Source organism: Microtus pennsylvanicus, chromosome 1, assembly GCF_037038515.1.
Source record: "Microtus pennsylvanicus isolate mMicPen1 chromosome 1, mMicPen1.hap1, whole genome shotgun sequence".
NCBI classification, from domain to species: Eukaryota; Metazoa; Chordata; class Mammalia; order Rodentia; family Cricetidae; genus Microtus; species Microtus pennsylvanicus.
The window spans coordinates 35,478,582-35,500,642 of record NC_134579.1 but is presented as its reverse complement, the minus strand read 5'-3'; the positions used below and the strand labels follow the sequence as shown (position 1 = coordinate 35,500,642).

General features: G+C 44.6%; 1 protein-coding gene across 1 annotated transcript in view; it reads left to right on the top strand.

Annotated features, from left to right (window-relative positions):
- The window catches only part of Dscam (DS cell adhesion molecule), a 556,660-nt gene that overhangs the window by 519,284 nt on the left and 15,315 nt on the right, over positions 1-22,061 (top strand). Inside the window, exons 29-32 of the mRNA XM_075961310.1 lie at positions 7,095-7,210; positions 10,307-10,456; positions 18,125-18,322; positions 19,845-20,147. Coding sequence (XP_075817425.1) covers positions 7,095-7,210; positions 10,307-10,456; positions 18,125-18,322; positions 19,845-20,147 — 767 coding nt within the window. The remainder of the gene's footprint in view (positions 1-7,094; positions 7,211-10,306; positions 10,457-18,124; positions 18,323-19,844; positions 20,148-22,061) is intronic.

The window sequence follows — 22,061 nt, the reverse complement described above, 5'->3', positions numbered from 1 at the left end:
GACCCTCACCTTCAGTTCCTAAGTGCCTTCTGCACCCTTCTAGTTGTGTGTTCTCCAGTTCCTATTGCTATTGTACCTGCACTCCAGGCCTTGATGGAGCCTGAGTAATATATCCTCGGCACTGTGGCGTCCTCGTTCATCACTGATGTGCAGATGCAGTGAATAGGAGCCATGGAAGAACTGTCAAACATAAGTGCCTCTTTTCAAGCTTTACCTGTAAATGTCCACAAGACCAGTGGTAGACAATGGCATGAAGAAGAAGGGCATTTCACTTCCATGCCCCCCAGACGGAATTCTTCCTGTCCCCCAGCCCCCAGCCCCTTGCCTTCAAACATTCCCGTCCCTGTGCTATCTAACCTCTGCACTCTGTAAAAGTGGGAGCATTGTGGGACTGAGCAGTTACATATGTGGGTTAATCAGATGGCATGTTACCTCTTCCCTAATACTCTTACTAAAGGCATTTTAGTAATGTAATGAGCAGCCGGACAGTGGTGGTGCACACCTTCAATCCCAGCACTTGGGAGGCAGAGATAGGCAGATCTCTGGGAGTTCAAGGCCAGCCTGGTCTACAAGAGCAAGTTCCAGGACAGGCACCAAAGCTATAGAGAAACCCTGTCTCAAAAACAAAACCAAACAAAATAATGCAATGATCAAATAAAAGGTGAAACAGGAAAATACGCATGTGGAAAACAAGAAAATTATCAGAGTCCCTAGTAGGCAACATGGGGTTGCCATTTTAGGTTGCCTTGATTGGGAGAAAAAGAGGATGCGTTGGAGCTCTTTCCACTGTGTCCTCTGCGGTTGACTCCCACTTTCTGTCCATCTACACATATAAGTTGTCAATTTGTTATTCACCAGGAGTCCATGTCCTGTGCCACTAGTACCTTTGGCAGCATAGGAAGACTGGATGCCGTTGGTGTACCGAGATTGTTTCTCAGAGACATCTTTGGAGATAGTGTGTTTTTAAACCTGTGTGTATAAAGCAATAGTATGGCAGGAATCCAGGCTAACTCTGAAATGTTGGGTGACAGTAATTAGATGAATGTTGACGTCATTCGTTAAGAATGGGAACGGAAAGGCAGGGCACAGGCATTTTGAATTTTAGTGATTGAGTTTGGGAGCTGGTATTTATCAGAGCACAGGGCCTATGTGAGTCATGTAGAATTTAAAAGTTCTTTTCATAGATCAATGAATTTGTCCAATGGACAGATGGCTACGAGAGTCTGGACTTGAATGAAAGGCAAACAAATCCAAGTTTCCTCAAAATATCTCCTTCAGGATATAGTTCTAATCAGAAAACGTCAGACTTCTGTGAGAGATTCTGCATGAAACCCTTCACGGCCATGCTCATCTGGTAACCCACATTGTTCGCTAAGGAAGTAAGATGCCTTGTAGTCTCATATGCTGGATCCGGGCCCCTCCGGACTTATCAGATGAAGCATCTAGAAAGTAAAGATGCAGAAGCTACTTGACTTATAACGACTGACTCAGCAGAACAAATTTTATAATATAGGCTGGAAAATTATGAATTAATTGACATTTAAAATGAGGTAATCTCCCATACAGTTCTTTTTTTTTTTCTTTCTGGCTGCTCTTGAAAAAGCTCTGTCGTATAAATAATCAACAGTGTAAGTGATGAGAGCCGCCTGGAGCTCTGTATGGTATGACCACTGCTTACCTCAGCTGCCCATCCGCAGGGGCCATTTTGCTAATCTGGCCTCCAATAGGGCTTCTGCATTCTCCTGAAAAGTTGGAGGCAATTGCAGGATGCTTTTCCCCTGTTGTGTGGATTTTTCAGCCCCTCCCTCCCATTAGCATCTCTCCTAATATGCTTGAGGTGTCCGTATGCATAACTCACACCTGTACTTGAAAGATGTGAAACCATAGTCTGTGTTTTCTGTTTAGTAAGAATGATCTGAGTTTTGCTTTTTGTGAGAACCAGAATGCATGTCAGCATAGCCTTCCCTGCTAGCTCCAGAGCAAGATCTTAGAAAGTAATAGACATTGAGAAGGTCCCCAGAGCAAGAGCTTAGAAAGGAATAGGCTTTGGTAAAGCAGATAGATAGATAGCAGAGTTGAAAGGTCACCTGCTCAGTAGGAGTGAATCGTGGTCTTCCCACTGGTTATCAATTAATGTTAGGAACATTAAACTAGCAACCACTACCACTTCACATTGAAGATCTTTTAAAGAACGAAAGTAACCGGGAAAATTGTTTTCAAACTCTTCTAAGAGGTGGGATCCGCTAGGAAGGAGAGGCAGTGATGTTGTTATGCTGGGCCAGCTCAGTCTTAGACTGACAGCTTCCCTGGTCAGGCCACCACAGACTGGGCAATTCAGTTTCACTGTGTTTGGGAGGTGGTTAAGAGGTCTAAGCTAGTCATATCCATCAATAAAAAGTAGATCTGAGTTGTGGTCCCTAATCTGGATAACTTCTTTTTCCTGGGCAGCTGAGGAGTTAGTAAGCTATGGTTAAGAGGAAAATATGAAGTCACAAGCTCATGTCCTGGTCTTCATGGCCAACAGCTGACTTTCTTACCTTGGGCACATCATTCTCTTTGCCTTCTGCTTCTTACCTGAACATGTTCAGAATTTTCCCTGTCTTAATCTTGTGTTACTGAAACATTTTCCCCCAGGTCTTTGATTACTAAGCAAGGTTAGCTGTAGTAGTCTGGGAATGAAGATTTACCCAACTACAATCACAGATACCTGGCCCTCCTGAGGTCCCTGGCTTAGCACTGCCACGCATCACAAGGCTCCGTGCATCCATGCGCACATTTCATCCTCACAAATGCCACAGAGAGGAGAAATGCTACCCATTAGAGCAACCACTACCAATTCTTGTTGTTTATTTTGATTTTCCTCCAAAAAACAACAATGATTGGCAAAACTATTTCCAAGTACTGCTAATAGGTGGAACTCACTGAGAAGGAGAGGCAGTGATGTCCCCATGCTGGGTAACAATCCTGGAAGTGAGATTTTCTTTTCATTTGTTTCAGTAAAAATAGCTTTAAAAATAAGAAGAAAAGAAAAGAAAACCTGAACCGAGAAGATAGCTAAGTAGATAATGTGCTTACTGTACAAACATGAGGGCCTAAGTTGGATTCCCAGCATTCACAGAAAAGCCAAGTGTTTCCATGGGTATCTGTAATCCCAGTTACAGGGGTGAGACAATCAGACACCAGGGCCCTGCTGGCAGCTACCCTAGTTGCTTTGATAGCTTCAGGCTCAGTGAAAAGACATTGTCTCAAAAAAATAAGATGGGGAATGAAACACACCCTGATATCAACCTCTGGCCTCTATATGTGTATAGACACATACACATATGTGTCAGAGAGAGAGAGAGAGAGAGAGAAACAGAGAGAAGACAGACAGACAGAGAGACAGAGACACACAAAGAGAAACAGAGAGAGAAGACAGACAGAGAGACAGAGACAGACACACAGAGAGAAGACAGAGAGAAACAGAGAGAGAGGGGAGAGAGAGAAGCACAAAGAGAGAGACAGACACAGAGAGAAAGAGATAAAGAGCAAAGAAAAAGAAAACCATGTGTGTACACCAGCCTCCAAGCTGCAGAGACTGCCATGCTCTGAATAGTTAGGAGCTTATGTCAGTGTCCAAGGACCAGCATCAGTATGAGAGCTGGTGCTAGAGAGAAGAAAACTCAAACTTAGAATTTAAACTAGTTTAGACTTTTCATGTTCGCATCTCTGTACATATAATCTCAAAATGTCCTTTCAGATGTCACAACCGGATATGATTCTGTCTGTAGTTATTTTATACTTTAGTCATTTGATCATATTTGGAGCAAGTCCATCTTCACTGGTACCCCCGAACACTTTCTCTCTCTCTCTCTCTCTCTCTCTCTCTCTCTCTCTCTCTCTCTCTCTCTCTCTCTCTCTCACACACACACACACACACACACACACACACACACACACACACTACTCAGATACACACATTTACTCATATTCATAGACATACAGACATGTATAAACATACTCACACACAGACTTACAAAATACATACACACACATATACGCTCATACACCAGGGCACACACACTCGTACACAGATACACACACATTCTGACACATGAGGCTCTAAGGAAATATGAAGACTTTAGAGAATTATAGTGACAATAAAGTCACTGAATGACCTGGGGAAGACCATGTCATAAGGCTTCCTCCACTTTCCCCGCTGTTATCATTTTAAACAGAGAAATATCAAATGGCTCACCAGAGGTCACATTGTGATAGCTAACACATTCAGCTGGGTCCTGTGCTATATCAATTTTTTTTAACCATCATTTTTTTCCTTAGTAAAGACATATAGAATGCTCTAGGTGTTGCCAATGGGTATATGCTAATTACATTGTTTAAAGGTTTGCTGTGGCTCTAATGACCAATGGTGATAATTTTTGAGGATTTTCCTTTATATTTTAAACAATAGAAAGCCAAACATGCCAGTGAATATTAATATTATGAAACACCTTAGTTGGAGCCCAGCATTTTAAACCAGGAATGGTATCAACTACAGCACAGCCTTTGGGACTAGGTTGCAAGTCTTATGGTTCATTGCCCATGATAACCTGACACGTTTAGAATATTCTTATAAAGCTCCTCCTTTGACCACCTGCTGTTGTGGGTTCTAGAGACATGTAAGGACCAGACCAGATGAGTATATCCCTGTGGAGCTGAGATTCCACTGGGAGAGACAGATAATGAACAAGATAAACCAATTACATATGTTTAATTGACTTGATTAAACATACACGGGAGAGTAATGGTGCCAAGAAAAGTAAATTAAGTAGAGAATGGGGCTAGGGCGGGAGGGATTCCCCGGAAGGGTCAGCCTGGCCTACTGATGGCTGCTAGGCAAGTATCACAAGGACGTTGTGGAAGGGCTGGAGATGTGCCTCCTGCAAAAGGTGCACTGGAGAGGCCCTGGGTCCCAGGGAGCACTGGGGAGGCCCTGGGTCCCAAGGTTCTTACGTTAAGAGACAGGACTCCCTCTCCAGCCCTCACTACCTCACCGTCTTTGTCCACAACGTGTCACTGGCTCGGTGCCAGCAGCGACCTTCAAAGCAGTTACTTAGCTTGCTCCCTGTGTTCCTGTGACAGGGGACCATTTATTGTTACTTGAGTGGAACCTGTGACGGGTGCTCATAGTTTGTCAGAGCAGCTGCTGGCTGCCTTGGAGCTGTGTTTGAGGAGAAGGAACCCGCTCGTGTTTCTATTTTTGTGCAAGGACATGCTCGAGTCCTCTGTGATGCTTCTAAACAGGTCTTCTGGATATTCACAGTGGAGAGGCTGCCCGTATGTTTCTGTGGAAACTCAGATGGTGGAAATATGGCAGGCACACAGGCCCCCAAGGATCTCAAATGCTCCTCATTTTCTGCAGCTCTGTGAATCTCTGCACTTTCCTCCCTTCTTTTTTTAACCACAAGCGCAATGGGAAGTGAAATAATTTGAAAGCATATAGAGACCATGTGAAAAACCAGGCCAAAAGGCTTGAATTTGGGCTGCGAGTGATTGGCACAATCACAGAAAATAACCCACTTACACCCAGTTACGAGTCTGCAGAGCATGGAATTTGGTTCAAGACTGAGCACTCAGAGAAGCAGTTAACCTTCCAGGAATGGCCTTGCTTGTGGGGTGCTTTGTGAAGAAAGGGGCATCATAATATATCCAGTTGTAACCTGGGCTTCAACAGGTTTCTCAAAATGGACCTGATGTTGGTGGTTCAGGTCCCATCTGTCACTTGGTTTAGGAGTGGGTAAGGAAGAACAGGGGAAGCAGAGGCCTAAGAATTCTTTCATTAGAGAGAAAAGCATTTGAGATGCACTGGGCAGAGCTTTCTGGTGCCCCCTTGAGAGTAACTAGCAAATGAGGCTGGGGAGATAGTGCAGTGGGCAAAGAGCCTGCCATGCAAATGTTAGGACCTGAGTTTAAATCCCCAGCACTCTTAAAAAGTCAGGTGTGTCTGTGTCTGAGTTATTGAGTACTTGCTGGCTGAGTAGCCTAGAAGAAACAACTAGCGCTGGTTTCAAAGAGAGACTCTATCTCAAAAACACAAGATAGAAAGCTATTGAGGAAGACAGTCAGCGTCAACTCTGGCTTCCGCGTGCACAGGCATAAAAGGCATGCATGCATACAGACACAAAAAAACAAGGAAGGAAGGAGGTAAGCACCCATCAGGTTGACCTCAACCTGCCTCCAGAAATTATCCTCTGTAGACTTTGAAGACTCTGCCCTGGATATAGGGCTGCCATAAACAGTCTCACTGATGAAGTGTACCAATGCCTTTTACTTGCAAAGGGGGTGCTTTATAAAACATTTTAACATCTAGCAATCCTCAAAAAAAAGCCTGAACCACCTCTAAAGTGGATTGCTAATTAAGGCCCCTGTCGGCCAGCATAAAAGTTTAACTTGGAGCTGCAGGCTGTAACGGGCTGTGATTACACCAGACAGTCTCACCACCTCCTTCCATTTACTTTCAGAGAATTCGCTCTCAGAGTAATTTTCTGGTACACAAATTTCGAGATAAAATTATTTTAGTAATTGAAGTTTTTTTTTCTCTATTTCAAAATACATGCTCAGCTAGGAAAGCCAAAGTGATGCTGGAGATGCTAAAGAGACAAGTGATTTGTCACTCGAACAAAAACCAAAGGACACGAGACATCAATACAAATCTGTTAGTGCAAGCACCGTCCATTGCCCAGCTGGTCCACAGACTTCCTCCCCTGCTGTCTTCACTGTGTTGCATGCCTGAGAAATGAGAATGTCACTGTTGGAATGTCCCTTTTCTGCGTGTTTCGTTTTCACTTTTACCCAAGAAATGGGGCTTTTTCTCAAGGTTGATTTGTTATTGATCTCATCTACTAGAAATTTATATGTTCTGAATCTCCTTTGTCTACTGACATCTAATTGTGATAAATTTACCTTGAAAGAAGGAAAAGCTATTTTCTGTCATGAATATTCCCCTCTCTTCTCTTCAAGTTGTGTTCATAATTAAACAATAAATATCGAGAGACATGCTGGCGTAATGTCTCAGTGAGTTGGATTGGCTAACACATCCTCTCTTTTATTCTCAGTAAGAACACGCGGACTTCGGACACCCTAAGCAAGCAGCAGCAGACCCTGCGAATGCACATCGATATACCCAGGGCCCAGCTTTTGATTGAAGAGAGAGATACAATGGAGACCATAGGTGAGGTGCCTGTTGGTTCTGTTACCCAGAGTTCTGTTACTGAGAAGTACTTGATAGGATATCTTAGCTGCCCTATGAGTAGACAAACTGAAGGGAAAAAGAAATACTAGTAAATGTACTTTGAGAGTTCCCCAGCTCTGCTAGCTTTGGGGCTTTCCTGAAGAGACCATTGTCCCTCCAAAGATGAAAATTTTACAACCCAGTGAGCCTCTGGGGCCCACCTCCTAAAGCTCCGTCTTAGAAGTCGGCTGTACTCTCCTCGCCAACTCCAACAAGGTCAGCTCCCTTTAAATTCGCCTTCAAAATCTGATTAACACTCATGTAAATAAATGCCTTCAAGTAAGCATTCCCCTGTTTCCAGCATTCCATAGCATCCTGACTGAGAGGAACACCCAGGCCCCAGTTTCTCAGAAAAGACATAAAAAAAAAAAAAAGACAGGCACTCTAGCCATTCACTCACAAACCCAACATCTTGAGCAGTCAACTTCTCTTTGTAACAGTCACAGTGGCCCCTGACATTTGTTGAGAGCTCTCTAAATCCCATGAGTTCTTATAGCGCTTTTTGTGGGTTACTTGCTCAATCTTCCAGCAGCACATAGGAAGGTTAACTGCTTTTATGTGAGACATGAAAAGGTTTCCATAGCTGAGCAAAGTTACCAGGCAGAAGCAGACCCAGGGGCTCTGGCACACCTCCAGTGTTACCACCACGCCACCCTCCTCCAGCGATAGGCCCTTGCCACCTGCTGTCCTACCGACAGGATTCTTCAGCACCCTTGAAGTCCCGTGAGGCTTTGAGAACCATGAAATAGACTAGTGTCTTAGTAGACAGCTACTGGGACCGCCCCTATATAAATGACATTTGTTTTGGATGGTGTCTTTTGCCGCTCACTGCCAGGGCAATCCCATGGCCTGGATACGCAGCCTGCCTCCCAGTCTGGTCCCTGAATTCCTCCTGCCAGGAAGGCTGCAAGGGCAGGGCAGGGGAGGGAAAGTCTCCTGTGAGAGCTTCACCCTTTCCCTGTCCCACCATCTTGACAAGTCTCTTGAGATGATGGCTTTGAAATGCCAAGGCCCAGGCTGCCCTCTCTGCATCAGAACTCAGTCCAGGCATAGCCTCATTTAGAAAAACTATGACCAAGTCTAGTCTGGGCCTCCGTCAGCTGACTCCCATTAATTCTTAGGTCCTCGTCAAATCGTAAGCCCGTCTTTATCTGAAATGCAGCAGGGTGTGTTAGGTTTTCTCAGTGCAGACAGACGAGCCAGCTTTGCTTCTGAAGTTGTCTATCGTTTTGCTGCTTGGGTTTGTGCAATGCCTCTCATTGACCTCTGGAGGTGGGGCATTAAAACTAAAACCACCTTTGGCCTCGCACTTCTCTAAGCCACACCCTGTGTGTTCACTTCAGAATACAGGGAGACTAGGGAGCTTGGCCAGATCACAGCCTTAGATAATATGGTGAGGACTTAGGAAGGATGTTTGTGAAATGCTCCTCCTTAGACCTTCCTAATCCTTCAAATGCCTGTTACAACGGGATGGAGCCTGTCAGTGGCACACAGCTTCCAGGGTCTCTTTGTTGCTGGCTGAACACCAGACGGTCTACCAGTCATCTCTGCATGTCTCCATGACCTGCGGCCAGAGATTCATCACAATCTGCCCGACATCATCTGTCACCGACCATCCTTTGCCTCCTGTAATTCCCCAATAGTGGGTCAATGGCATTTCCTAATTACTAGGAAACAATCCGGGTTTGGGTTATAAAAAATATTAGACCGCCATTCATCTCTGTCCGGAATGGATGGCTAACTTCCTAAACAGACAGACACTTGGCATTTCCTGGGACAGGTTTATAATCCAACCATGAATCTCAGTTTAGACAAAAAAAAAAAACCTGCCCACCAGAATCCACAATGCAGCTGTGTTATGAATGACCAACCAATGCAGAGAGAGGGCCTCTGGTGCCAGCTCTAATTGTGACACTTCATCTCTGTGCAGATCCTACTTTCTGTGAGGGGTCAAATGATAGCTCGAGAGCCAAGCCTCCCAGCCCAGCTCTGGCACTCAACTCGGCACCAACCTGTGCTGTGCCCCCGCTGGGACACTCACAGACAGCTTGGCAGCCTCCTCCCCAGCTCTCTGCCAAGAAATTTGATTCTAACTTCAAGAGGCCTTTCCTCTCCTGCCAGAGCCTGAACAGCAACTGGGTTTTGTAAGGCTCGCTCTGTTCAGAGCCATTTTTGGGCACAGAAGCCTTGCCGTGTTGTTTATGAACACAGCATCAGTGGCCCCCCACCCCCACCCCTTCTGACATGTTGTAGCGGGTCCTGGCTAACTGGTAATCAGAACCTTACCTTGAATCACAGTCTTTGAAAATGTACAGAAACTATATATATATCCCAACCAAAGTCTCCTTTTATGTCAAAGAACTCTAAAGTAAGTGTGGAAAGTAATGACAGTCCTCAGACAGAGAGTGGCACACGCCTCACACAGCTGGTCCCCTGAGAACTCGGAGGCAGACAGAATCCACCTAGGCCCTGACTCCTGCCTCCCCAGCCCTGAGTCTGAGCTCTGAGAGTTCTCTTACAAGAGAGACATCCTGGAAGTCAGTCAAAGCATGTACTACAGATTAAAACTCAAAAGGAGCAGGCCTCATCCCTTTAAAGGAGAGGAAAAAGCCCACCAATTTCTTCAGGATAGCCCTTCTCTCCTTTGTCCTCCAAACTCTGGCTGAGGACAGTGTGGCAGCCAGCCCCACTGTGGAAGACTGCAAGGTTTCATTCCCTAGTTCCTCAGGGTGTTCCAGCAGCCAAAGGGGCCTGTGCCACAAGGCCACCCTATCATTGGGAGCACTGACATTGTACGCTATCTCGGGCAAGCTATGGACAAACACATAAACCTGAGGTGTGTTAAGTGGTCAGCTACCCCACTGGTGTTGGTTTCAGAAAAAACTGAGCCCAAAGAGAGAAAAAACACACCTCAGCGTAGCTACCGTTCTGTGTACCAAAGTGTGTGTGACTCTTTAGAGGGACACAAAACAGTGCTGGCGTGTGTTCCTATCCTTGTTAAACACACTTTGTTTTTCTGTGCGTCCCCTCTTATAGATGACCGCTCCACGGTCCTGCTGACGGATGCTGACTTCGGAGAGGCAGCTAAACAGAAGTCACTGACAGTAACTCACACCGTGCATTATCAATCAGTATCTCAGGCCACCGGGCCCCTAGTGGACGTTTCAGATGCTCGGCCAGGAACGAGTGAGTGGTCAGCAGTGCTCGGAATGTGTGGGTGTTATCAGTGCTGACAGTATCCGTGTCCCTAGCAAACAAAACCGTGGGGCTTCTCAACTGCACACCTAAGTAATAGATGTGGTGAACTCTGAATTGGGATATTGAGATTTTGTTTATTATTTGACACTGGTTGATGTGCGTCAACTCGAACCAACAAGTCTTAGTTTTGGTTTACTGTAGATATTGCTAGAAATGTCAAGTGAATTGAATCCTTTGAATTTTCTACTACATGGGAAAGAGAAGGGTGATTGACTTTAGCGTGTCTTGCCAGTGTACCATTTGGGGAGAGAAACAACCTCATGAGTGTTATCTTCAGCAACTTTTCAAGACCCCGGCTCATAAAGCAGGTGTCAGAATCCTTGTTTCATTATTGGAAGGTGGAGTTTCAAACAGACAGCCCCCAAGTTGCACATATCAAGTGGGAAAACCAGGAGGCTGCTGCTAACATGTCTGACCTCTTAGCTTACATTTTTTTTCTCCTATACACAGAAAAATGATGGTTCTGGTTAATCTAAAGATTTTGTTGTGTTTAATTATTCATATTTGCATCAATAATAGATGGAAATTATTAACTGCAAAGAAGTTAAGTCTCCTAAATGCGCATCTAGCTTGTTAATTAGATAGCCTTGTTTCTTCATAATTGAAACTATTCTTAAATCCCCTTAAAGGGTGAGAAATTAATGTCCTGATTGCTGGCATTTTGGAAGCTTTGCTGCCTAGCTTTTAAGTCCCTAATCGCTCTCTTTGCACAAAGTCACACTGTAGACCAGCATTATATCATGAGGAAAATCCATGATGCATTGCTGAAAGCTGCGGTTTGCAAGTTCTAGTTCATGCCCTGAAGTGAGCTTCGTGAAGCGACTGATCAATTCCCAAACCAGGTTGTCATACTCAGGAAGGCACTGAATGGGGGCTGAGAATCATTTGAAACCGTGCTTTGGCTGTGCTGAAGCAATGTTCGGTTTGTCCCGTGTGCGAAGCGTGCTTCCTTCCTTCTGAGAATGTCAGGATGTTCTGAAGACACACGTAGCGTATGAGTGGAACTACTCGGTCCCTGGACTTGTGTCTACAAACTAAGAGCCCTGTTACTAAAATGCTTCAGGGCCTTTGACCTCTCTCCAACCACAGTCTAGCTCAGCCCCTTCACGGCAGTGCCTGCTTGGGTTTCTAGACTATCTTTTGCTCTTAAATCAGGGGAAAATTGACATATCTTGGAGATACATCTTGCCTGCCTCAATTGCAGCACATGGGGTCCATCTGCCAGGTAAAAAGCAACCCAGAATTATGCTTTCCTTTGAATAGCCAAAGAGCAATGACGTGCACAAAGGGAATCACAAATAGTTAACACAGGAGAAGAGACAGGGACAGGAATGTACCAGAAACTTCCAACTGCATGAAGAATAAGCCCTGGGATAATGGGAAGTGGTTTTGATGCCATTTAAAATATCAACAGAGATGAATTTGCATCATGTACAGACACAGGTACTCCAGCAAGCAGTCGGGCATCCTGAGAGGGGTGTGCTACATGCCTCAGGACTATCAAGTTGTTAAACATCACAGGGGAAATGGAGGAATTCATTCATTCAGCATCTAGAAATGTTTGTTTGGGTTTTACTTTGCATATATGGCTCATACTCGGTGGCAGAAATGCAAATAAAATGAAGAAAGATGTGTGCTTTCATCCTAGTGAGGAAAGCAGACATTAAACAAGGAATATGTTTTCTTCCTTAGTAAATGCTAGATAAAGACAAGACAGAATGAAGAGATGCAGGGTCAAGGAAACAGGCTCAGGGACAGTGGGACTGGGGTCCTTTGGGAAGACCTCTATGGAAGTGCTGACCCAGGACAGAGGGTACCACGGTTATTAGACAGAGAACTGGGGCTGCCCGTCAGCAGAGAACAGGAAGGGAAAGACCCCAGGACTCTCCAGAGTGCCGGAGTAGATACAGCCCTGTGGTGCTGCCATAGAGAGAGAGAAACAGCTGCCCAAGCCAGGCCATGCACTTGGGTTTCATTCTGATATTCTCCCAGGATCAAGCCTGGCTATCATCTGGAAACACTATAACTTGAGAATACGTTTGTTTCTTTACAGTGAGTTTCCTTAAACCATGCTGACAGTGAGGAAAGCTATTCAAATGCATGTATCACCCTCCTCCCATCCTAAGATGGATTTGTTCAGCGTCATCCTGAAAACCCTCTGTTGAAGATGTTTGGAATCTTTTAATTCTCTCATTAACTATTTTTCTCAAAACTACAACTGTGAGAGAACAACAGTATTTGGGTTTTGTTTTGTTTTGTTTTGAATTATGACAGTGTGTGACTGGCCCCGCAGCAGCTTAAAAGCTTGAAACTCAGAAATGTTCTGGAACCCAGGTCCTGCTCCCTGGAGCTTGCCATCACCTCTGAGCAGGTGTCCTATCTGTGTCACAGTCATGTGGTCCAGTGGTATAAGCTCAGTTTGTTACAGCATGTTGTATCCGCAGAGATTCATTCCTGCAGCCAGTTATGTACCTAGGGTTTCTGCCTTTGCGAATGCAGCTGCACACAAATCAAACTCTTCATAGATGAGGCTCCCTGATCACGATTCTCCCTCAGACACACAGTGAAACAGAGTTCTACAGCGTTTGCATTAAATTAGGTGCTATTAGGAATCTGTGCTTTGAAGTGTGTGGGAGGACACACATAAGTTCTGTGCAAACACTGTGTCATTTTGTCAGAGTCTTGAGTAGCTTCAGGCTTTGGTATCCAAGGGGGTTCTAGAATCCAGTCCTGATGAATGCTAGGGTTTCCATGATCCAACTATCTTCCCCATGGCCTCAACTACAAAAGACAACATTCTTCTATCCTGTGCGTTAGGATCATGTTGTACTTCAGGAGCCTTTGTTTGTGACTGGAGTGTCTGAAAGCTGTTGTTTGTATACAAACGTGATTGCATTGCAAAATATGTGTTCCTAAGTATTTTATTAGCCTGCCAGAGAGTTGTGCCAAATTCTTATCATGGCTGCAGAATGTGAACAAGGTGCCATTCATTGCTTTCCGTGTATGAATTCTTATCATGGCTGCAGAATGTGAACTAGGTGCCATTCATTGCTTTCTGTGTATGAATACTCATCCTTTGGTCATGTCTTCTGCTCAGTTCACATCTTTTCTCCTGCATGGATGACAATGATGCTGCACCCTTGAGCCCAGGGCTCATTCACATCCTGCTCCCAGCACATGCCATAGTACCTGACATACCTTAGGTACCTGCTAAAGATATTCAAGTGCTTATCAGCTATGGAGTGCTGACATCAAAATAAGAATAGGAAGCAAAAGATATTTAACTTACTCAAGTAGGGTTGGAGAATTAAATTGATGTCCATTCTTTCTCACCCATCCCCAGAGATGGCGTGATGACCTATCAGGTTTTAGGGTCTGGATATCATATTTATCTGAAAGTTGTTCATTCATTCAATGTGCTCACTTGTATACAGAGCCTTTGCCAAGTGTTCTTTAAATATCATTCTTCCTTGGGGTTCCAGGGCCTCCAAGTTGCTAAAAAGCCATGGCTGCTCGAGTGTCGTGTGTAAATGGCTCTTAATTAGTTTTCTATTGCTGTGATAAACATCATGACTAGTATCCGCTTTCACATCACAGATTATAGTCCACCACTGAGCAAAGTCAGGGCAGGAACTCAGACATACCAGGAACCTGGAGGAAGGAGCGGATGCAGAGGTCATAGAGGGGAGCTGCTCACTGGCTTGCTCTCCATGGTTTGCTCAGCCTGCTTCCTTATACTACGCAAGGTCACCTGCTCAAGGATGGAACCAACCAGTGCGTTGGACCCTCGCCCCCATCAATCACTAAGAAAATGCCTCACAAGCCTATCTACAAGTCAATCTGATGAGGTCATTTTCTCAGTTGAGGTTCCTTCTTCCTAGGTGACTCCAGTTTGTGTTAACAAAATAATAACCAACACAATGATCTATAGATCATTTCTATAGAACATGTACTCATCCTCATGTGTACTTTAAATAATCTTCAGATTCCTTAAAATGCCTGGTATACTGTATATCCTATGTGAATAGTTGTTATCTATCGTAGTTAGAGAATAGTGACATCTCTACATGTTCAAGATGGACACATTTTGTTTTCTAGATATGTGTTATCTTTGATTGGCTGAATCTTTGTGTGTAGAACCAGTGGATGTAGAATATATATATATATATATATATATATATATACATATATATATCATATAAATAATATATTGAAATGTATTATATATAACATGTTGAATTCAGCATATTATATATATTTGAATATATTATATATGTTGAACTTTTATGCATCAAATATATATTTAAGTATATTATATATGATATATATTCAAATATACATGTATATGTATATATACTCTATCACCCAGAATGTTACTAGAGAATTAGTACAGGGAAAAATAGCTCCTGTGGGCAAGGTGACCCAGCGATAGAGTGCACCATAAGTCCTGGATAAATATTTGCTATTTAAATAGGGAACTGGTCAGCTCCACTCACATGCATGAGAAGACTGCTGAGCTCCCCATGCATTGCTGAATCCTCATCTACAGGGCCTGCAGAGGATTAAAAGAAGACTAATCCAGTGAGCACAGCACACGTGACATGCTTTGTAACCACCTATTACCCACACAATCCTCTCTGATCCCAAATTCAGAATAATTAAAATAATTTGATTCAATGGGCAAAAACGTAATGCAGATTTAGACCCAGAGTTGAGAGGCCAGGAGGTATTTATAGCCCTTGCCCTCTGACTCGTTGGCTGCTTAGCAAGCATGCTGCTTAATCACCAAGTTGTATTTATATTAGAGGCTTGCGAGCCAGACAAAGATCTGCCATGCAGGGGCAGAAAAGTCCCTAGATGAGCTAGTAACTATGCAAAGAAAACACTGAGCAGAATGCAAGTATTTGCATCTCTGTCTTGGAAGCTGTCACACCTCATTCAGTTAAGATACAAAATAATAGTCACCCAAACCTGGTTATTTAAAAAAAAAAAATGTGTCAAGTATCCTTGTCTTCCCACATCCTGACACAATTCCAACCCTGGGACACCTACATAGCACAGAACAGAATTGTGGCCTACGGCTCAGAAAACTAATACCATGACCTATATTTTCAATATTATCAGGCCACTGCCAGCACTGTCCTCATCCAGGGGGAAAGAAAAAAAAAAAGAAAAAGAAAGGATAATGAATAGAATTAACTTGAAAAGAGTTCTAGCTTTGAATAGAAATTTTCCAAATAGGGAGGTCTCAGTGGGGGAGGGGGCTGTGGGAAGGAAGGCCTGTGCCCTCCCACTGAGGAGCCATCTTTCAAACTCAGGAAACAGGGCAAGAATGTGGGAGACTTGAAAAGGCAGGTAGGGGCTTTGAATCTGCCCCAGTCCCAGCATTCAGGTGAAGAGAAAACTCAAGAATGCTCTACGAGAGTGGCTGCAAGAAACCCAAAGAATAAGCACGAGATTCCTCAAAACTTACATAAGGGGCTGGGTAATTTTCTAGAAAAGACTCATTAGCATTTAAATAACAAGCTGTACTTATTTAAGCTCCACTTATCAAAGACATTTCGACTCCTACCCGTGACACTGTTTTTCTGTCTTGTGAAGGACCTCTCTGGAATGTTCCTCTTCCTTGGGAAAAGCACAGTCATCATTCCCACCTTGTTGTGCAATGGGCTCTGACACTCGGACATCGCTCATTTGCATTCGCATCAAGGCCAAAAACTGTCTTCTAATAAAGCCTTCTTCTACCAAATTTTGCAAGAGATGAACTGTGTCTAAAAAAATAAATAAATAAAATAAAATCAATGCAGCTGAGAGCATACATCAGGACTGGGTCTATTGATGACCCAGAGAATCTTAAAATGTATTGATTTGGCTGTCTTCTTAATGTTCCTCTCCTGAATCTTAGAATGATGGATTGGTTCAAATACCAATAACTAGAAACCTGCAAAGGGGAAAATTTCTCTCTCTCTCTCTCTCTCTCTCTCTCTCTCTCTCTCTCTCTCTCTCTCTCTCTCTCTCTCTGACACACACACACACACACACACAAAGGCTCTCCCCTGATGTCCAGTGTCAGCATTTCTTGTTCCAACAAGGATTACAGACAAGTCATGGTTGTGGCCACCTAACTACAGACCCGGACAGCCAGGATCAGGCTACAACTGGCTGAGAGAGAGAGACAGTGCCTAAGAGCTACGTCATGCCTAATCTGCCATTGTTCATCCATGAAGCAATTTCAGGCTGTACTGTGGGCCATAGAGATAGCTCCAAAGGCAGACCCTTGCCTCTACTCTGGAGAGACATTCAGGTTCATGGGAGCATGTAATTGAGAATAGGCAGCAGTGTCAAAAATTAGATCTCAGTTTGCTCCTTTGAGATAGCTGTATCAGCAATGAGAACAGGGTGGCCAGACCATGCCATTCTAAGACACAGAGAATTCAGAAGTGGGAGGACTCCTCCAGGACCCGAGGCTACTTTCAGTTGGAATCCAAGAAAAAAAAATCACTCCAGGGAACAGGACACTTCCCCTGGTCCACAGAATTTCGGGAAAGGTAATACGCTGACCCATTCTAGGGTCCAACACAGGTAGCCACTAGTATGTCCCTTTTTTTAGTTCACAGGGGTTGAGTTAAGAGCACTCTGCCCTACTCGCCTGTTGCCTTCAGTTCCAGATTTAAAGAAGACACACATCCCTGACAGCAGGCTGCTGACATGTGAATACATGTTATCCAGATAATATGATCAATAGATAGTTAAATAGTAAGCAACCCACGTCTTGGTCATCAAAGTTCCCATGATGCTCATCGAGAGACTTGCTATCATGTGCTGAGAGAATGCTGGACCAGAAAGAAGATGCGGTCTTTTGTCTCCAGGGACTTCAGCTTAAATAACTGGATGGAAAATTGAACTGATGAGTCAATATGAAACCACAAGTCTTCCAGAGACTCTGATGTCAGTGTCATAAGGCTTCAGCTTCTGTTTATTGGACATTCTGAACTCAGATGTAGTGTTTGTGTTCTCTGCCGGGGGCAATCATCTCCTGGGTCTATTTCATAAGCCACCGTCATGAGGACCTACCCTCTTCCTGTTTGACCTCATCTTGACTGATCCTGCATGAAAGGACTGTTTTTCCTCTACATCTGTGGAGTCAAGATGAGAACATAAACTTGAGGGGAAGTAAGGAACAGGGTGTAATTCAGTCTACACCAGCCCTGGAGGCTGAATGAACCTTAGAAAGAAAATCTTGTTCACATACATTTGGTCAAGTTTTCTCGTCTTATGGGAGGTGTTGATACTTAGAAAGTTTAAATGAATGTTTCTGGTCATACAATTGTTCATGGCCACAAACAAGGTTCTGATCTATCTACAGTTTCCAAACCCAAATGGGTTGTTCCTCTGCGTATGGAATTTAAATTAAAAAAAAAAGTATTTGGTCAACTTGGTAAGCCATGAAAGAAAGCAAGAGGACTTTCAATGGGAAAAGCCAAGAAAGGCTTCCCTGGGGCTTGGCTGAGTGAGGGAGCAGGAGGTAGGGGACAGCAGCTGTGTGCTATACTTAACCCTTGAAGACAGATACACATTACCTCTCACTCCTTACAGATCCCACCACCAGGAGGAACGCGAAAGCTGGGCCGACAGCGAGAAACCGGTATGCCAGCCAGTGGACACTCAACAGACCCCACCCTACCATCTCAGCACACACCCTCACCACGGACTGGAGACTGCCCACACCCAGGGCTACAGGATCCGTGGACAAGGAGAGTGACAGCTACAGTGTCAGCCCTTCACAAGACACAGGTGGGCCCTGCATTCTTCTTCCCTGATCACGGCAGGGTTTCCCAGACTCCCTGAGAAGGGGAACCTGTGGAGCCTTTCTTCCCTCCTGCCTAGCTTGTCTCCTGAAGGTCACTTTCAAATGGTGCCCGTTTCTCTATCAGTTCTCAGGCCAACTGTACAGCCTTCCCCATATGCAAGACCTCCCTGGGTTCTGCAGGATTTCACTGAAACATCTCTTGCAGGTGTCTTGGGTCTCCCACCCATGCTGCTTCTCCGCTTTTAGTTTCTATCCTACAGAGAGAAAGAGACACTTTTAAATTCTCACCCACGCAATGGCAGTAACTGCTGATTGCACTCTGTAGGCGTCTGACCCACTCCCACCTCCAGGACTAAGTGCCTGAACTTGACATTCCTTCCATAACAAGGTCACAGCACCCCCTATGAGGGAACATCGGCTGTTCCTTTTGGCAATGAACCAGGTTGATTGGAAGGTAAACAAGCCATGGTGTTGATGGTGTCAACCACCAAGATTTCACTTCCAACGTGAACTTCCCTAATCTTTGAAAAGAAGTTATATCCTAATCTAATAGCTATAGGAAAGGTCATTTTTCTTCCTTCACAATGCACTTCAAAAACAGGGCTCCAAAGGCGGTGTGTCACCGTGGGATTTTATTTTTATGTCTGTTACTTCTCTTAGAAGATTCTCAGAGTTCCATGGAGGTGAATTCAAAACTTTGCTGTGGATGTAAAATGCAGGGGTGCTTTTTAACAGAAATGAAATGGCCTTGTTATTATCATAAGGCCTGTTTGTACTGGTTTCTGTCCTATTTTCTAGTTCCCGTCAAGAGAGGTAACAATAAAAGATACATCCTGGACACCAGACATTGTTCTGCCTTGTGAAAACATCAGTCTTCGGAATGTGTGCATAATGTGTGTGTGTGTACGCCCATGTACACAAGGAGAGCAGAAGTTGACACTAATTCAGCTAACCTGGTTCACCAGCAAGCCCCGGGGATCCTCCTGCCTCTACTAAATAAAGTTTTTACATGGGCATTGGAGTTCAAACTCATATACTTGAGTGACAGGCACTTGACTGACTCAGCCACCTCCGGCCTCTTGCCTTCTGTTCTAAGACCCATCCCAGCTTCCTTCCCATGTTGAGACCCATGGAGCTGAACCACTGAATTTGGATATCCATGCCAATTACAGAGTCTCTGCAGGGCAGACGTGTTTGCGGATCAGAGTAGGAAGGGCAGCTGTGGCTTTAACACTGCCTCCCAAAGCAAATATCTTTGGTTATGTATGAAAATGCCCAGCGCTGGGATATCTGACCACAGCAGCTGAGTTGATGTAAAGTCCCTGAGCTCTGTTGGTGAAACTGGCTTCAGAGTAGTGGAAGACGAATCCTCAGATAGATCCAAGCCTCCCCTAGGTCCTATGCCTCTGCACATTACAGCCAGAGACCAGCAAAGGTCCTCCAGTTGGTTCACATGCAGACCACCAACTAAGTCATCCCCCCTCTTTTCTCTCCCCCATGGTACAGACCGAGCCAGGAGCAGCATGGTCTCCACAGAAAGTGCCTCCTCTACCTACGAAGAACTGGCCAGGGCCTATGAACATGCCAAGATGGAAGAACAGCTGAGGCATGCCAAGTTCACCATCACAGAGTGTTTCATATCCGACACGTCCTCCGAGCAGTTGACGGCAGGGACAAACGAGTACACGGACAGTCTGACCTCCAGTACCCCTTCCGAATCGGGGATCTGCAGATTCACTGCGTCTCCCCCGAAACCTCAGGATGGAGGCCGAGTGATGAACATGGCGGTTCCAAAGGCCCATCGGCCAGGTGAGGAGGTAGGGTGGGGACCTGCTTAGGTCATCCGTCTACTGTGCACTCTCTCTCAGTCCTCAGATGGGGTGGGTGTTCTGCTTGCTGAGTGACTGCTGCAGATCAAATCACTCCACAGTTATCTGCTGCAAACAATAATATTCACTTGTTTTATTCATGACTCTGAGATTTGATCAGAGTCTAGTGAGGAAAGCAAGCAATAACTGTGGGATCCACTTCTAAAAAATGACTAGCTCAGTTTCCAAGTCTTTACCAGCCCTGTTTCCCACTTAAGTCTTTCCAGAGGGTGGCCTAAGCATTCTCCTAACATGGTGATTGAGATCTAAGTGTGTGCATTCTAAATTGAGAGGAAGTGGAAATAGCCATTTTTTTAAGTTTAGTGGGGGAACTATATTAGTTAATTTGCTATTACCATAACAAATTTGCCTAGGCTGGGTACTTGGTAAGGAAAGAAGGTGTATTTAGTTCTGAAGTCTGATGGTATGGTGCGCCATCAATTACTATAAAGTGAGGGCCTCATAGTAAATATTTTGGGAGATGGGTATATCTGTACAAAAAGACCATACAGCAAGATGGGAAAAAACTGTATGGGAAAGAACTCTTATAACAGCTAGCTCTTAAGAGAATTAGTGCAGAACCACCTCAAACCTTGTCAACCATGACCTACTGAACTCCCACTGGATTCCTACTCCCTACAGCCCCACCACCTCCCAGCATCAGCACTCTGAAAACTAAGCTTTCCCACACTGGGGTCCTTAGACACACACTCAGCCACACCCAGCCCTAGGACTGACGGCATGCCTTCCAGGTAGGCTGTTGTCCAAGTAGAGCCCAGGATACGGGGGTCAAAGGAAACACATCCCGTCTGCTTGACGAGAGAGTCAGCGGTCAAGAGCTGTTCTAGGACTGTTTCATTGGGGGCTTTTGAAAGGAGAGAGGTCTTAGCAGGGGAACTCCGTTACCAAGTTGCTCACTGAAGATAACAGAAACTGGGGAATGGAACTCTGATGCTAATGTGACTTCAGCTTGACTTTGTGCCAATACACTGGGTTTGGGAGTGAGATCTAAACTTTACACTTGATGAAGGCTGACAGACAGAGGTCCAGTCTTTCACAGTGCTGATGAGTCTGAGGACTTTTAGCTAGTCTGAGGTCTAGCTAAAATAAAAGACCCACCACCACCATCCACCTGACCACAGTACAGAGGGCCCTGATTGGGCATTGTGTCAGAAATCTTAGTTTTCTGTAGAAACTCAGTTTTTACGTGTTGGCTGTAGTATTGAGAAACCATGCCCAGCACAACTGAAGGAGAGCTTTAGTTTGAATCCTTAAGGCCAGTAGGCTGCTAACCCAAGGAAACACCTTTCCCATTGTTTCCCACCTATAAGAGACGCCCCACAGCCTTTCCCTCACAGACTAGCCAAGGAGCCACATCCAACATTGTGCTTCTTTTCCTGAGCCACAGCAATGGCACTTTTTAAAAATATTATGCCTTCCCTTTTAAGTTATGGCCACTGCTGAAGTAAGGCCCTAATAAATACATATAATAAAGTATGTAAAATAAGAATTATCTATCCAGCAAGTAATCTCCCAAGAGTCATGGCAGATACTAAAGAGTCTAAAGAGTCAGAACTTCATTTGTTTTTACGTTGTCTACCTCTGTCGGGGAGAGGACAAGATGTTATTTGTGGCTGTTTTTATTTCATGTATTTTGCTGTTCTTAGTGTTTATTTAAAAGGCAAATGCAGATAAGATGTGATAAACTTAATGGCTTTTAGACTTTGCTCATCCTAGAGGTGTCGAGAGCAGCAGCAGGAAAGATGAGCTGGTAGGCATTTTGTTTAGCTTCACTGGCAGCTGTAGGTGGGCATGGTGCTGGTGCCGTAGTGGGGGTTTATACATGAGAGTGCTG